A 17939-nucleotide genomic window follows, 5' to 3' on the forward strand; every position below is an offset into this window, starting at 1 on the left:
AGTCCTGGTTTAACGATAGAGCAAAACGCCAAGTACTCATTTATATGAAACAGGCTGCTCAATTATATGATTTCATTACAGCATGAAAAATGTTTAGTGTAATTATAAGATTGTTTACAGATTTTATTGTAAAACTAATTACTGAAGCAATTGCCAATTGGTTTACTACATGGCTATAGTCACGCAGTAAGTATTGTGGAAAAAAAAATAAAAAAAAATTACCAAAAATAACAAACCAACAAACCAAAATAAAAAAGCAAAACGAAAAAGAAAAAAGATTAAAACATTAAAAGAAAGTTGTTTAAAATGTGATTTGGACAATTCTTCGTCAATGTTTATTTGGAAATGAAAAAAAAACAAAAAAAAAACAACCACAAAAAAAAACAAAAAAAAAACAACCACATGCTGAATTTAGTCTTAAGGGAAATAAAACAGAAATAGAACATTTACCTCCCATCCAATATCAAATGTTGTCCTACTCCCATAGGGACATCATTGAGCAAACATTTTCTTAACTAATCTAATTTCACGTTTCTGAAATCGCAATTCTTGGATAAAATTGATGTTCCAGTCTAGAAATTGTATTGGAATGCTACATACGCTATCATGCTTTCTTTAACATCCGCTATTGTACCTGTTTTAGTTACCCAAGGGATAATGAAAGACGATTGAGCACGCTACGGAGTTCCGTTTCTGCTAGTGTTGAGATATTGTCGAGGAAAATGTGTTCAAGTCTGTTATTAGCGAGCTTGGAAGAAGATTAGACGAAGTCCTTAAATACGAGAGAGAGGAGAAAGGGAGAACAAAACATATCTCCGAAACTTGGCCAGGATATACCAAATGTTTTTTGATAGACCCGCACTGAAAACACCCCCGTTGCCCAAGCCGTTCATGAATAATCTGACTTTGTTTCAAAATGAGTTTAGTTTGCATTGACGCGGAACCCCGTAGAATGCTAAGTAGATGAATTGGATTATTGCTACTCGTTTGAATGGTTCTTAGGCTATTGTGAAGTTGGTTTTGAAACCTTGATATTGTACATCTGTTCGTAAATTTTAATGTTTCGCGGGGTAGTATAGAATTTTACAAGACTTCAGCATCATTTTTCTATATATAGCTACATGGGTGCGTCCAATGGTTATCATCTGATAGAAAGACGGATAAAACACAGTATCTTTATCTTAGTTTTAATGCTTACAACCAGCAACAGGTGCTGTGTATAAACTTCATACACGTATTATATAAAATATCAATTATGTATTACCGACACTGAGAACATTTCAATGGTTTGTCTCTTATTACTAAACGTAATTTTCTACCATTAGTCTTGACTTTTGTTATCAATAAAGTGTAAAAGATTAAACAATCACTTGACTGATTTCTAATAGTAATCGAGGTCCTAGCTATTATAAATTTTAATGGGCGTTTAAAAAAAAATATTGAACGTCATTTATCTCAAAATGAAACCAGTGTCATGTCTTAAAACGAAACAAAATCTTAGAATGAACATAAAACGTATGCGGATGTGATTTAACGATTGATTTTCCGTTGAAGAACAACGTCTGTCTTCGTTATAATAGAATTGAGATATATATGAATATTTATACATTTTATATGTAATAAAACAATACTTACGTTGCGATTTGTGTTTCGTTGGGACATATATATTAAGATGTAAACATTCCTCTGACGTATTATTGATGAACTGTGACACTCGATGAATATGCTCTATTGTACCGTTTGGTAGAAACTTCCTCAACTCCTTGCGACTAAACTTTTTCTGAGGACAAGGCTCAGAATAATTGTCCGCATATCTCACATTTCTCCACGTATCCACAGGGCCCTTAGGGGCCATAAATCGCAAGATATCGGACCTTAAAAACCCGAACTGCAGACCGAGGTAGGCCTCAACATTTTGTAAACTAGCGCCCGGTGGTTTGACGGGTAGTTCCACCAGAACCCCTCTTACATGACCGTACCGAGTCGGAATAGTACTCTGTCCTCGTTGTTTGATAATCACGTGCGGATCGCTTCTATGGATAAAACTAAGCAGCAAGTAGTAGATTATCACACGCATTCCCATATTTGGTGCAGTAAACCTCCGAAAACAATAGAAATAGAACGATTCAAGAAGAACCTGGGAAAAGGAAAGGGTCCTCTTTCATAGCTACCTAGCATTGTTTCAGTAACTTCAATACGTTTTAACTGTGTAGCAGGCACATAGCAGACTTGTCAAACATTGGTCGGCAGCTACAGCGCGTGCAGAGCTCGCGATCTATCAATACTTGCTGTGGCTGTTCCTACGCTACGTATATTCCTCGATCAAAGCCTCTCATGAAATGTATGGAAGTTAATTCTAGTCTTATGATAAGCGTGGTTTCTCGACCTAAAACGGAGTAATTCATATCTACAACTTATGCGCGTGTCTAATTCTGTACTCATTACATCCAAACAGTGTCAAAAGAAACTCTCGTCTAATTCTCCGCTGGCGCGGGATATACAAGGCTGCGCATGCGCACTCGTGATGTGTAGATTAGAATGGTAACTTAGTAAAAGTCAAATATATGACTGGTCGGAAAGAAAGGCTGATGACTAAATCAATACAAGCCACTGTCTCATACACAATCATATTGGATATGAATATTTTACATACAGTCTTGTATATGTATAGAAAAACTCAGTGTCATCTATTGTGGATAACCCTGTACAAGAAACATATGTGCTTTTTATTACGAAAGTCTCATCGACAGTGCCTTCGTCATTTTGTCAGTGTAATCTATAATGATTAATAAATGTATTTTACGTGAATTAAAAATCAAGAAAACAACATAATAGAACGTTTTATCAGTAGCGTATCTGTTGTTGTTGACATGAAACGATTTTTCGCGGGATTGTAAAACTTTTTCACGCCTCCCCTGCCAGATTATTCTGATCAATACTTTACAAACAATACAACATAATTCTAATTGTAGATGGTATCAAGCGACAAGCTGTGACGGGATTGATTAAGTTAGGTGTCAGTGTGGAACCAAGGGAAATAACCATAGACTGTCAAATAGAGAGAAGGCGAAATCATAGACAAGCGATATGATTCTTTTAAATACATGCATCACAACTAGTTATTGTTCAACACGAAACCATAAAATACATATAAAACATAGACTGTATCTTACAAACCTAAAGGTTTATCGGCCTCACACACACGCTTTTCAGAATTTTATCATAGAGAGTCTCTGAGATACCAATGCACGCGAGCACGCGGAGCACGTGGCCGCGCGTGTATATACAATGATCGTGTAAACAGCGGCACGAGCGGTTGAGGATTACTAGAGTCGGGGGAATGGCAAAAACGTCTGCTCTGATAAAAAAGGGCTCATTTGTAGAAATGAGGCGGACATTATTGACATATCAATGGATTCATGGATATGAAACATTTGTAAACATCACGATTTATTTTCTGCGAGACTGATCCGTATTTATTTTATGCGGGATTGATGTTAAGTGATAAGGATAATAATATGTATCTGTACACAACCCTACCGCGGTAGTTGGACCGTGTGATGATGCTACCCAGTTAGTCCGATTGTGACAAGACTGACGGATGACTAGCGTCTCTAGTTATTTGTATAAATCAATATTTAGTCGACTCCCATTTTAAGACGCTGTAAATACAGAACTGATTTTCTCTCACGACATTTTCAGAAATGACTCCCATTAAAAAATAGGTTTGAGCTGCAAAGCCTGTTGATGCTATTCTCGATTTGATGGATGATTTTGAAGTTCCGCGTACAAGAGTTTAATGACCGTCATGTGCGATAAGATTGTAGCTAATGATCATTGATATGCATTACAGTATATCTGCTGTATTTCAGTATTACGCAATTTAATTAATTAATGTTTTAGGATAATTAGCTCACGTTGTTTATAGTCGCAATGGGGGAAATGTTGACGTTGTACGTGGAGGAGTCAGTCGCATTTACTAGCTAGGGGAAAAAGGGATGGTAGAGTGGGTTTGATTTATAGATCAAGTACTAAAGGAGACAAGGACAAAATGGAGGAGTTTGAGGAACAAAAACGATTTATCATTTTATAGTGCATCCTTATTCATGTACTAGCAAGGTTAAAAAGTAGGATACGTGTATGATTTACTGGGAAGCGAATGGATATAGAACTTGTGCCAATAGTGTAACCTCACTGAACCGTATAGTCACAGCAAAGAAATCAAACAAGGAATATCACGTAACCAGATCACAAGTACATGTAAGTAACTCTAAGGGCACGAGCGGGAAATTAATACAGAATGCAGTGTGTTTCTAAAACGTTCTTCGGAAATATAAATAATTGTATTAAGGGAATGGTGCGAAAAGCAATCAGTGCCGTGAAATGTTAATAACAGTACATTTTCCTTCCCGAAGTGGACCTGAAATTGGCCATGAACGGTAAATTTGACCACATGATTTACAAACACTGTTACAATTATAATACCCGTTTCAGTTTGTTGAGAAATTCGAATGCGATTTTATACTGCTGATTGTATCTGAATTTCTGAAGCCTAAATGAGATTAAATAAATGATTAAGTTGGACAGGGTGATATTTGAAGACAAGAATAACAAAAGATGGAATGGAAGAGGAGATGGCTGCAGATGTAACATGTATTACGTTGACATTCATAAAACCTTAAGAATGATAAAAAAATGCTGGACGAGAGAGGATAAATATACTGAAAAGCATTTACTTGTAATTATTTGTAAACGAGTAATACGCGATGACTTAGAATGTAACTGATTTTGGGGACAGGGAGTTCAACGAATAATTTTAACCACAATCAAATCAGGACCACTCAATGCATCGTTATCATGTTTGTGCCGTAGTTCGAAGCGAGCTATTTCCTTATCTCTGTTTGTCTATATGTGTAAATGTAATCGGTAATATCAGTGACGCCACTTCCCAGATATATATCATGCAGTTTTAATTATTTTGCACCATCAACTAACTAGACATAGTGAGTGTTCACCAGAATCGATTGAAGCGTTTCTTCCATAAAATTATTTGTTGATTGAAGTCAAATTTGTTAATTCATTCCGATTTTTTCTCTGTGAAGAAATATAATCTGTTAATGATTATTACTATGGGCTTTAACTTTTTATTCATTAATGTAGTTTTTAAGCATACGGTACACATAACCTTTATCTTAAATTAAATTCGGAAAATGATATATTGATCAAACGAAAATAGTCATGTACTCTTTCATTTTACTATCTGAGAGTTAATATGTCTGTTCGGTTAATACATTATTGTAGATTTGTGTTCACGATGATCAGTTTAAAACTGCTCGTGCGATCTTCCATTGATTTGTGCAAGATATTGATAAAATTTGATAGAACGCTGGAAGCGTTCAGTTTCAAATATCTGCGGTCTATTTCCTCTGTATAACAAATAGACATTTTGCCTCGGTTTATATCTGTGCTAGACTTCCTCTCCGGTATCGGCATCATCGTCCTTCCTTTATGTTACGGAAGGTCGTGCCCAAGGAATATCGAATATTCATAACTCTGTTGGCCTTCGCTTAAGGCCTCTTAATAAGAATTTCTACGGACATAAAAAGAAGATTTATGTACCACTAGTGTCGAGCGCGTTAATGAATATGTCGTTTGAGTTTAGAAATTATTCGCTGACGAAATTCGATATTTCTTTGCGCGGAATTAGACATATACTCGTTTTTAACAGGTCTGCGTGTTGTACTTTAACAGAATTGGGCATGTCGTTTCAGTGTAGAGTGAGGCGCGTGCGGCCGCCATTGATGAGTACTTTCGATCTGTTATATATATATATATATATATAAAAGTTCGTGTACATATCGCGGATACCAATGAATCCATATAGGTTCTTCTAACACGCCATGTTTTATTTAACTGTCTGCTCCAGTCTGATATACATGTAAATAGTAATCTGAACACATCAACAGAAAAGGGTATATCTATGTCGTTATATAGTACAACTGAGAGTCACGCATATCACAATGGCGGCATGGTTCTTTTTCGTATCTGTCGTTATTTTTATTAAGAATATTTGTAACGATTGCGAAACATGTAACATCACCGTATATAGCCGCGTTGGCGGCCTGTATGGAGAGACTCATGTCTTTTTGCAGGAGGAACATAGATAGCATTACAGAATTTGGCACACGTTTCCCTATTAACGACACAAAACATAAACATACCACAGTCTCCCAAAAATACACATCATATGCAACGCATTGCATGCAGTAGAGGTCTCGTCTTTAAATGACTTAAGGTGTTCATATGCCGTTAATGCAATCCACTCAGTACGGGTAGCAGGGCAGTATAGTGGCGAAATAGGGAATGTAATCCCGCCAATTGCCTTTATGAAGATTATTCGTCTTCTTATCTTGCGTTGGCAGTATTAAACGTGATTTCAATAGGTAAAACTATATATAAATGGTGTTCAGATTATAGAAGTTGGACACTATACATTTATAGTTTGTGTACAGTGTTAAACGGGAATTTGGACGTAATCGTTGTGTAAAAGTGTCATTCGGATTAAAGAAGCTGTACTCTACCGTATTGCAGACGTATAAAATTCTATCGTTTTACTCCACTCTTCGCCACGTTATGGCATGACGTGTGTTTTACCAAACTAAACACCGTACGCCTTTTAAACCCCGGATCGATGGCGTCTATTAACGGATAGATTGCTGGTTGACGATGGCCAATAAAAGCAATAGTAAATGGCGGTTTTACTCCAATCCGTTAAACTCCCAGAATTTTCATGAATTTAATGTTTAAAGCAGTTTTAAGGCTCTCTTTGAAAAGTCAGGTTTTTACCTCCTGATCAATTGCTTTAACGAGGAAATTTCACAAACGTAACATAAAGACTCTCGATCACGAAGTATTGATGTACAAGAGTGCTATCGTATCAGGCATTCGGAAATGCTGAGAGGTTGAAATGTTATATCGGCGATTTGTTACATCACTTTAGAACATTTGTTCTGAAACACAATATCATTTTTATTCCATCATTTGATACTTGTTAGCATTAAGATATCTTTATTTAAGTTGATGCTATATCTGCGACCTTTTGGTCCTTGTAAACGCGATATTAGTATGTTGTAAAGAGAATAAAAGCAAATGTATTTTGTAATGATATGAAATAAAATCAAAAGTACATGTCCATGTCTAGCATTTTAGCAGGACATTCTCGAAAGGAACAACTTAGGCACTGCCTAGTGACTAATATACAAAAGTAATGTCTTTCGACAATTGTCATATTTTAACCACAGACAGAGCGTTATGACCAATTCATAAAGCAGGGGCGTCGTACATGATATGGACATAGACCAAAAGGTTTCCACAACTAATTTTACATGACCAGCAGAAAAACACAAAAAACATCTAGCCAGGCTGTACTTTTAGAGCATGTCAAACCTCAAGCGAACATCAATCCGAACATATTTCGAGACAAAAATACCAGAAAAAGGTTCATGCATATTTGTCAACCAACCCAAAATGGAAGAAAGAAAAAAAAATACTTCAGTTACCTTTTACTCTTACTACGTGGCCAACTAATCACTAGCGAGCGCTTACCAAAGTTTTAAACACATATTTCAGCATTAACTTTCTTTAAGCGTATTTGGGCTCCGCCCAAGCACTTGTAATGAAAATACACTTACGCTAGACCTAAAACCCATTTTCCCGCTTTATTGAGCGATTCTATTGAGTTAACAGGTTCTCTGTAACACAAACTGATGGTCGTCTGCTCCTCACCAAATGTCGGATTGTTTCCCGCGCTAACGAACCGTACATCTACAGCCTCATTGACAGGTAATGACGCGACAATGTGATGAACGCAGTTTCTTGGAAGTGAACGTCTTGTTGCATGCACTTATCACAGTAGGAGAAATGTGCGGATCGATGGGAGAGCTAATGGTCAGGGCCGGCATGACGATCACACGGTGCCACATTAACTGTAGTTAACCATCACAAATTGTCTAAGAGTAATCTTCAGGTATCTGCCCAGCGCTTAGTGGTATCTTAACGCCTTCTTAGACCGATAGGAATAATAAGTAAATATTGATGAAGATTGAGTTTACAGACTTCTAGCATACGGGCAATGACTCTTAAACACAGGGATTCGATTGGTGACATTTGTAATGGTTCTAGAAGTGGCGATATTTTTCATAGTTTGGTATTTTACCCAACAAAATACTAGATTTTCATTAGGAGTTTTGTAATGGTCATAGAAGTGACAATATTCTTCATAGGCGTTTTATGTTTGGTATTCAACCCAACCAAATATAAACAATTGATTAGTAACATTACTAACAATTTTGATGCAGTTTTCTAGAGAGATTGTGTCTTTAATGTTGTTTTTAACCAATAAATAAATAATATATAATGCTTATTACAAAAACCTGATTTTAAAGATGCACCACCGTTGACAACTAATATTCTTTCTCAATTGAAAACCAGAGCAGACGAATTAGTATTTTTCGTCACTTTTCACCATTACCAACATTGAAAAGTTTGAGCTTTTAATTTTACTTCAGGATAAAAATATTAAAAACAATTAATTGCATCCCGAAAAAAAATCCATGCCACTATGTCCTATACGACGTACTTATTCCGAATGAACAAAAGGCAAAATAAATCATTATAATCATTATCAGTGTATAATAATAACACAAAATGTGCGGCGAATCTGTTGTTACTTGAATAGTCAAACTGTAAATACCCTCATAACCTCAACAAAATAAAAAAAAATATATTCCTTAATTAAACATCAATTACTGTTCAAATGATTTGTGTCATTTATGCGGTGGAGCATCTTTAGGATAGAGTATGACCTTAAATTGCGTCCCCAAAGATTGGATATAATATTCATGAAATATTCAAAATGTGTTGAATATGAATTTTGTTTTTTTGCTGAGGGAAGGAAGCATCATAAAAACTATCATATACGGGATTATATAGAGAAGCCAATGTGGTATTTAGCATGATTAGTGGAAGATAAACCAAGACACCAACACACATGTTGTTTTTCAAAAAGACCTGAAAATGACATCTGCGTTTGTAATATGTATTGTCTGCTAAATATATGTTAATATACAAAATCGGTTTAGACTGAGACATACGATACGTTCAAATAATCATTGCTAGAACAGAAATTGCTAAAAACCATTACTTGAAGATTACGTAAACATCTGAATGAAAACGATTATTTCCGTATACATAACGGGTTTTTTTATTTCAGATGAATAATATCGATGAACACACAACAGGTCCTTGGGATCTACAAAACACATTTGTATGTACATAACGCTTCGGTATTCGTAGATTACATTTATACAGGATCGTTACTTGTGTCCAAATAGATGAGTCTAGCACGCTAAGTAGGTCGTTAACGTACGCAGGAATCGTTAATACGAAACGACAGCGTGCGAACAAAGTGGCAAAAAAGATGTGAATATATACAAACAAAAATGCTACTTATTTGAGTAGCTGATTATTCATGACCTCGGACCACAGGCATCAATAACACAAACTCGTGAATGAATGGAGGAAAAAACTAAACTACAGCAGGTCATATGTAAGCATTCAAAAGACACAGAATAGAGAGTTCAATACAAAGATAAAACATGTTAATGAATTGACACCAAGATACAAACTAATCTAACAAAATAAAGAATAGCTTCAAGGAAATTCCCCGGCCAATCATAACGTTGTACGACACTGTATTAATCTTTCGGTGTCGACACCTGTGCAAGTCCTATCGCCAAGTGTCCTTTCCAATCAAGAATAACACGAACTTATAACAAAATGCGAGCTCTCCTGTTAAGCACACTATATAATTTAGTTAAAAGGAATTAGTTGCTAGGCAACGCATCGATAGAATCAATAGCCCGACTAGAAACGAAAAAGAAAACAGAAATTGATCTCGTCACATTTGACAGGTACTTATACGTTAGCTGTCAGTTTGGCTTGTCACTAGCTCCTTAGGCTAATCTTTCAGTAGTTTCCGGCCAGACCCTGGGCGGCGCCATCATTGGTCTTTCATGTGCTGACCACCCAAGTGACCAGTCCTTTCTTTCTATCAACATTGAGTAGATATGTAATATTTTCACTAGTAAACGAAATTGATTAATCGCGGTAAGTGCAACTCTTACTAGACTACTATACATGTATATTGTTGGAAGCGAAAATTAGATAATACGAAAGTAGAAACGACCATGTAGTTGGGAACAGGAAAGGGTTAGGTGGGTTGACAGAATTTTAAGAATTCACAAAAATGTCGTCTTTTTAAATATGCATGTCTGCATTTTGTGTATTCAGGACGACCCACTTTCAGATCTTGTATAAAGGCTTAAGTACTTGAATACAGCGCTGCTTTAACTAAAAACAACGGCGAATGTCGTATATGTCGTTCTAGCACAGTTCCCTTCCTATTATTAACACGATGGTAAGTTTAACATCAGATTAAACTATACAAGAATGTCTCATGCTTTAGACGATGTGTTTAGGTTATCTATATCTGAAAGCTTCAGACACATTTCATACGCTTTGTTCAAGAACCTCAACAATGTTTTTATGTCGGGATATTTTCGTCAAGTGTCTCAACACCTTCGACTAGAACGATACGATACGGGTAATTACGACATCCGTCTGTATGAGGGACCTTACAAAACTGTATATAGTACAAATATAATTACTTTACCATAACTGGAGAAAGCCGTGCAACGAGCACAAAATATAAACTGAAAATTAGATTTGGGGATTGATTGATAAATAAGTGCAAATAAAACATGGTAGTGTGTTCTGAACTAGCAGCTGCAATGATGATTCATATTTCATGAATGTGGGTCAATGCAGGAGAGAAAAGTCACATTCTTAATGACAATATCAGAGTATTACAGAAATCACAGAACGATTCTTCTATCATGTCGTATTGAAATACAGAATATATTCATAACAGGTCTGAATGTCATCAACATTATTTGATTTTAGAAAAATCCAAACAATTTTTCCATAAGACAGCATTGCAAAACATTCGGAACAAAATATGGAAGCTTCTGAAATGCTTTCCCGTGGATAGGTTTAAAGAATTTCCTTGAGTTAGGGAATATTCGTGAAACTTCGTGATTACAGCGTCGACATTCAATTTCTTAAAATACTATCTGAAATTTCTCATCATTTTATATCCATACAGGTTATTGATAGTTTTTTATTATTTATATTTTATTGATTTCCATTATGACATGACATTACACACATGAAAGACAATACACAATTTATCATTTCATAGTTGAATATGAGTTACCACTTAAAGTGCATACTACCATACTAAAGATATGACAAAGATGACAAGACAAAATTGACTAGGAATATTCTACATTTATATTCTATATTTTATATTTCATTAAGAAGTAGTACATGTTATATATGATAAATGACAACTTACCACGCACTCATAATTCAAAATAATATACATGTACCTCTTATAAGCATATACTATTTGAAGCAACCTATGTTTTAAGCTTCCATAGGTTATTGATATTCTTAGAGAGAAGGTACATGTACATGTAGTATAAGAAGACCGGACACAACTCATCCATATGATTTTAGATTTAGAAATGGAACATGTAACATTCAATTCATTGAAAATGAAAAAATATGCTCTTCTGTCGATTTTTTTTAGTATATGCTTGGTTTTATCTGACAATTTGTGTTTACATATCTAGCGTGACTCCAGGTAAGTTAGCGTGTCTTCGGAACCGAAATTAACATGAATTATTTCACAGTCTGCTCTTTTTCACGTCCATGTGTTCGCATGTGTATAAAATAACATCTTTCCCGAGGGATGTACATGTGTTTGATTAAAACAAAATCGCGCGTATAGGTAATTTGTAAAATCATATCGAAAGCCGTTCACCGCGGAAGGTCACAGGAGAAACATCCCAGACATCTAATTTGGAGATTTATATTCCAAGAAATTCTAAAATGGTCCATGAAATAGATATTATTGAACATAAATGCTCCGGAAAGAACGCTTTCATTTTTTTTTGTTAATATAAAGATATCGCGAGATAGATAGGAAGTCCCGGATTGGGTCATACAAACTCTATAAACGCTTGCATCACGCTACAGGCTCCAAAGATAGCGAAATATACATTCATATTAAAAAAAACCATTTTGGAGCATTTTAAGATACATAGAATACATGCAGAATGGGCATTTGTATCTGAGTGTACAATCCATTGTTACGGTTTTAGATAGTACTCTGTTAGGATCATATTATTTACGGGTAAAATATCCCGAAGAACATTTTCAAACTGCATAGAGCACATTGAAATTGCTACGGCTGTTAGCAAGTTGGGAGAACACGCACGGACATGTTACAAGATAGATTTTGACCATTCACTATTTGCAATAATCGTTTACTTATTTCTTTCTCGTCTGTAATTCTAGTAATAAATGGAAAGCATGGTGAGAAAGTGGAAAACCCAAGCCGACTGGAGTTAGAATTCTTCTATTTTCTGCAAACTCTATGATTATGTTTTAAACTCGACCAAAAATTTTATAATTTCTTATGTTTCAAAATAAAATACATTAAATTGTTTTGAAAATTGTAGTTAAACTGTAATTAGCCTAATTGTGTCTTGAATAACAAGGCCCAGATATGATTTCCCCGAACAATCTAGTTTCCTCTCAATTGCAATAACTCGCACGCTTTCGTCCACCCATTTCAACGACTTATTCATTATCTATTCATTTTTTCCCAAAAATATCCTTTTGTGGATGTCGCAATCATTATCAATATTTAACCGATAGATGCTGTTGCATGGAGTAGAAATTAGCGTCAATAGCTATATGATCAAGATACAATTTACATTATGGACGTTTCTAGTATTAACAAATCTATAACAAAACATCTTGGATAGAATATATCAAAACTCAATATAAAATCAGATGTTTAGTGTTCCTAAACAACCTTAGGGGGATTATTAACTCTCTCTGAATCTTTATTATCTTTAAAAACGTCAGACTAAGTATCAATTTAGTTGATAAATGCTAAAAGGAAAATGTTGAAACCGAACACCCTGAATAAAGAACGTTTTGATTAAAAACATGACTGGTGATGAAAGCGTTCGACCTTGAGAAAAACGCACTTATAATGGTTATGATACAGATGTGTGTGAGAGGAGGAAAACCGATCCAGCCATACATAACTGTTAATAACCATGTTCTTTTCAGCTCAGTGTTTAAATCTTTAATGAATGCTCCTTTTCCTTTTCCTTTTGTAATTCCTCTACCTAGAATTTACAAATGCCAAAATGTCACATTCGTCGGTTGTTTTGATGAAAATGTGTTTGAGAATTGCATGCTGTCTACCATTACGGAGACTGGTACGGACAACACCTAAGCTAAATAATATCGCTTTTGACATATTGGTCAATATTTCATATGCGTCAATTGTTTTAACAAATGCGTCACGTTGCTATCTATTGTATTCTTATACCATTACACGTCCAAGGTAGTTATAGACGAGACTATACATGCAATGTACAGTTGTTCATATTTATTAGATTGTGTGTAAGCGTTTTATAATCCTTAATAATGATGTAGGCAATAACTAACTACATGTTCATCTTTCTTATGGAAATATTTTTATAATGTTCTTAATGTTTATATGCGGCTACTAAATGCTGCACCACGAATAAATTCAAATTCAAATTAAGATATACATGTACTATTTACTATGTAGCTGGTTATTGCATTATGTATCGAGTAGATGATATACAATGTAACTTTTGACCTTAGAATTACTAAAGCGCCGAATAAAAATAGGCAACACGCATATACTGCATTACAATATTTCCAGCAAAGCAAACACAGGCTTGTGTCAATTTCTTTTTGAGATATCTAGAATAAATCTTTGTTATGTCAAAAACATTGGATCTTAATTAAACATGAAACATATGGACCCCCAAACTATGAGAAATTTAAACCTAGCCAAAATTAACGATCGTACATTCATTCTTTGGGTTGACATTAGGACCTGAGCGGTTTGATCAAGTTAAAAATCGGCAAAGAGAATTAAGTTTGATGACAAATGGAGATTGTGTACCACTGAACAGCGGATATCAAAGACAAGGAGATTACACGGTAATGTGACAAATGATTTTGATTTCGTTCTGCAAACTCATCGCAGCGCCTCTACTTCAAACTGTTAGGACTTTCATTACAGTAATTGCTCACACATTATGGCCATCATAGGGAACCTTATTGCGTTTGCAATTTCTTGTTCTTGTGTTTTGTATCAATGTCCTTGACTTGAGCAATCCAATGAAATTTCGTTTCTATTATCAGTGGCCATGATCGATTTCATAAACTTGACATACAAATGAACAAATAAGACAAAACGCCTGGCACCAAAATGTAATATCGCTATAATAATTGGTTGCATTATCAAATACTTAATAACAAAACGAAACAAAACAAAAAGTCTCGACCAGTTTATACGCCTGGGAATTCGGCTGGCTTCATATTTATCAGGGTCGGAGACAAGCTTGCTATGACAGGCTATCTCACACACACGCCTTCAATCTTACAAACATAGCTTCTACTGGGATCGCAATTTACAATCATGTGACAAGAAACTATAAATAAGCCAGCCAATCAGCAGATGACTTAATTGAAACCGACAGGTGGTTCCTCTTCTGATCGATTTCCAAGGGAAATATTTGAATACATTGCGTACTAAATTGTCTCGCTTGGTTACATAACTCCGGAACCGGGAGTCATATCAATCAAATGATTTGATGGGGAGGCAGTGAAATGTTTGAGTGGCGTTTTGGCAGCATTTGTTTGCTTAGTTCGTTAATATTTATTCTTCGGAAATAAATTATGTATTCATTGCTCAGAAACGTCTTTTCTTTGAAGCAAAGTATCATATTATCATGTAGACAAATACTTGAAAATCATTAGAATATATCGAATAAAATATCTCGGACATGTGGAAACTAGCCTTTTGTCTTTCATGTCGTTTGATGCTAATGAGCATGATCAAATAAATAAATGTTTTATTTGAAGGCAACATGCAATAAATAAAAAGGGACAAACGATATATAATGAAAAATCTAATTCTAAGCGAAGTTATTGCTTTCAAATTGAATTTCAAAAGAACGTTATCTTATATGTGTATATTCTGAAAGGTGTCGCGCCTAGACTATGTCAGGCTCGTACGTAACGAGATCATTACAGCGTCTTCTAATGGAGGAACCGTACAGACTTCCGGACTATACAACAATTTGAAAACGCCTTTTTCTTATAAGCTATATTAACTTGTTTTAGCAGAATCTGTCGAAGTGGAGACACTATTCTATTCCGATTCCATACCACGATATCAACTCTCTTTATCAACCTCTAACCACATTCTGACATGCAAAATTGTAAAATTACAAAATGATAGATTGTTACTGTAAGCAATTTTACTTATATAAGAATCATTATGCTACAGTCAAGTTGTTTTCCTTCTAGCAAAGTTAAAATGTCAATTACTTAGCGACCTACAGGGAGAAATAGACAACAGTATATACTGTTAAAGGCTTCAATATATTACAACAGTATATAAAACAATTGAAAACTTATGAGATCGTCTTCTAAATAAATGAATACGCACTTTTCTTTTATCCCCAAGTGAGTATATCAAACTTCAAATGTAGCCCTTCAAATATTGAAAGGTTTTTTTTTTTCACCAGACATTTCTTGTTATGCATTGGATGAATGTTATATTTGTGTTTAAAATGAAACAATCCACTCCCTTTTCGATCCTGTATGCTTACTTCCAAATCAAAATGTGTTATGAGAGATCTCAATACATATTCAACTCGTATTGTCATTGATCATTTTCACCATCTTAACTTTAAGACATAATGATAATGCAAAATGCACTTTGTGATCAGATTACATCATATATTCCCCAAAGAAAAGCTTAGACACAGAATCATTCCGCATCCTTTTTTTGTTATTTCACCGGCATAGTATTTTAAGAAAACTTTTACTTTTCCTAAAACAAACTGATAGCTTGGAAAACCTTGAAGATTCCAAAAAACGTAAAACACACAAGTAATTAAAACTACCGAAATAATCAAAACTCTGTCTATTTCAATCTGTGCAGGTTTAAGCCAGCTTCTTTTACGCTGGCGATTTCATTAAAGGATTTATCTGGCGAACAGCATGTCGTACTCAACTTCTAGGGAAATACAGCGATTCTGATCACCCCCGTTTTTATCCTTTACACACTACATATCTAACGCAAGCATTAAGTGTTTTGTAAGATATTTTAACCGGTCCTAGATATATATATCGGGATGATAAAACAGCACTATAAAGATCTATATCTTGAGAAACATAATCCCCCAACCCATCTCCAAATCACATGATTTTAATCTCAGCCGTGTTAAAAAGTGAACTAAATTCCTCTAATGTTGTAAGCGTTTTCGCTTTCGAGGAAATTTAAATCGCGATCTCATATAGTAAATAAAGGTAGTCGTAGAAGTTTCCACTGCGGCCTTGACGGGGCGAGGGAGTCGGCTATCAAACTGTGATAAATCGCGTATGATGCTGTTACGTTTAGATACGGGTTCATCCCATTTGTGTTGCTTCAATATTTGGCAATACATTAAAAATCTAAATAGCAGGCTACAACTTCATAATAATTGACTGTGGACATGTTACATCATGTGTTGAATGAATTGATAAAATTTTATCACTTTTAATCCAGATTCGACTGCTAAAATTTTTACATCATTTTGTGAATAAGTTGATAAGTTTTACTCCCCCAAATCGAAAAAAAAAATCTTACCACATTGGTGCACTGCACATGGTGATGTGAGATTCCATGTTGATAAGTTTAAATCTTACTGAAGTGACATTGATTTTAGGGATAATTCGGTTTATTTCCAGTTAAAATACGTTTATTATAAGGAATCTGGTCGAGTGAGTGTACGAACATTTGAATTGCTAAATCTTTGACTTTCAGTACGGCTACCATTACTAACGATTTTCTTTAGTTTTCAGTGACAAAATCTTTGTGTGCACCTTAAACAAACGGTGGAATAATAACATGAAAAAATATTTGGTTTAAAGTGTAAAGAACATTTTATCTTAAAGCGGGTCTTTCCTCCCTTACACTATTTTAAGGTAATTGTGTTTATAAATATCATAGTGCAATAACCAATGATGTTGTAACTGATGACATTGTGTTTTGGTGCATCATGATACGGTCGTATGACCTCTGAATGTTAAAACCGAAATTATACGGTCGTCATAACAATAGATATTGGCAACGTATTACGTGCACGCGAAATACAATCATGGTATTTTTGGTCGACTAAACAGTTTTTAGGCAACCAATTATTCCCTCCGTACACGTCAACTTGGTAACAATACGAACATTATCCCAAGCGGTAGTACTCTACCATACCCGCGACGCGTTTCACCAAACTCCAAAGGGATAGGAACATTGTGAATTTTTAGTGATGAAGAAAAGAAAAAAAAAAACATCTTCTTCTGCTGACGTCAGCAAAGTTTTGAAAAATTTATTTCCAATTTAAAAACATATTTCTCTTTCTAGAAAAAGAAGCAATGTTTCGATCCCAAATGATCGGATATAAACAAAGTAGCAGCGTTTTTTTTTGTTTTCTTTGTGTTTTTATAGCATCTTGTTTAAGCTTTAGGCGGACTATCTTGGGTTAGGCAAAACATTAAAATTTGCATATTTGACACAAGTACTGCTTCTAAATTTTGAAAAACCTGGACAATGCCCGATCCCATCGGGAACTGTATCTTGAAAACAAGATCGCAGATGTATGGTATTATAAACCATACGCATTCTTGTAGACAGTGATCAACGTAGTAGT

General features: G+C 35.0%; 1 protein-coding gene across 3 annotated transcripts in view; it reads right to left on the reverse strand.

Moving 5' to 3' along the window:
* Positions 1-17939, reverse strand: part of LOC138307227 (neuroligin-4, X-linked-like) — a 186947-nt gene that overhangs the window by 94922 nt on the left and 74086 nt on the right. For 2 of the 3 annotated variants that reach the window (XM_069247866.1, XM_069247864.1), the window contains exon 1: positions 1636-2472. The exons of the other annotated variant lie outside the window; for it this stretch is intronic. In XM_069247866.1, the coding sequence (XP_069103967.1) occupies positions 1636-2083 (448 nt within the window). In that variant the 5' untranslated portion in view covers positions 2084-2472. Of the gene's footprint in view, positions 1-1635; positions 2473-17939 lie in introns of those variants that run through there. 3 annotated transcript variants of the gene reach the window in all.

The sequence above is a fragment of the Argopecten irradians genome, chromosome 14, assembly GCF_041381155.1.
Source record: "Argopecten irradians isolate NY chromosome 14, Ai_NY, whole genome shotgun sequence".
Lineage (NCBI taxonomy): Eukaryota > Metazoa > Mollusca > Bivalvia > Pectinida > Pectinidae > Argopecten > Argopecten irradians.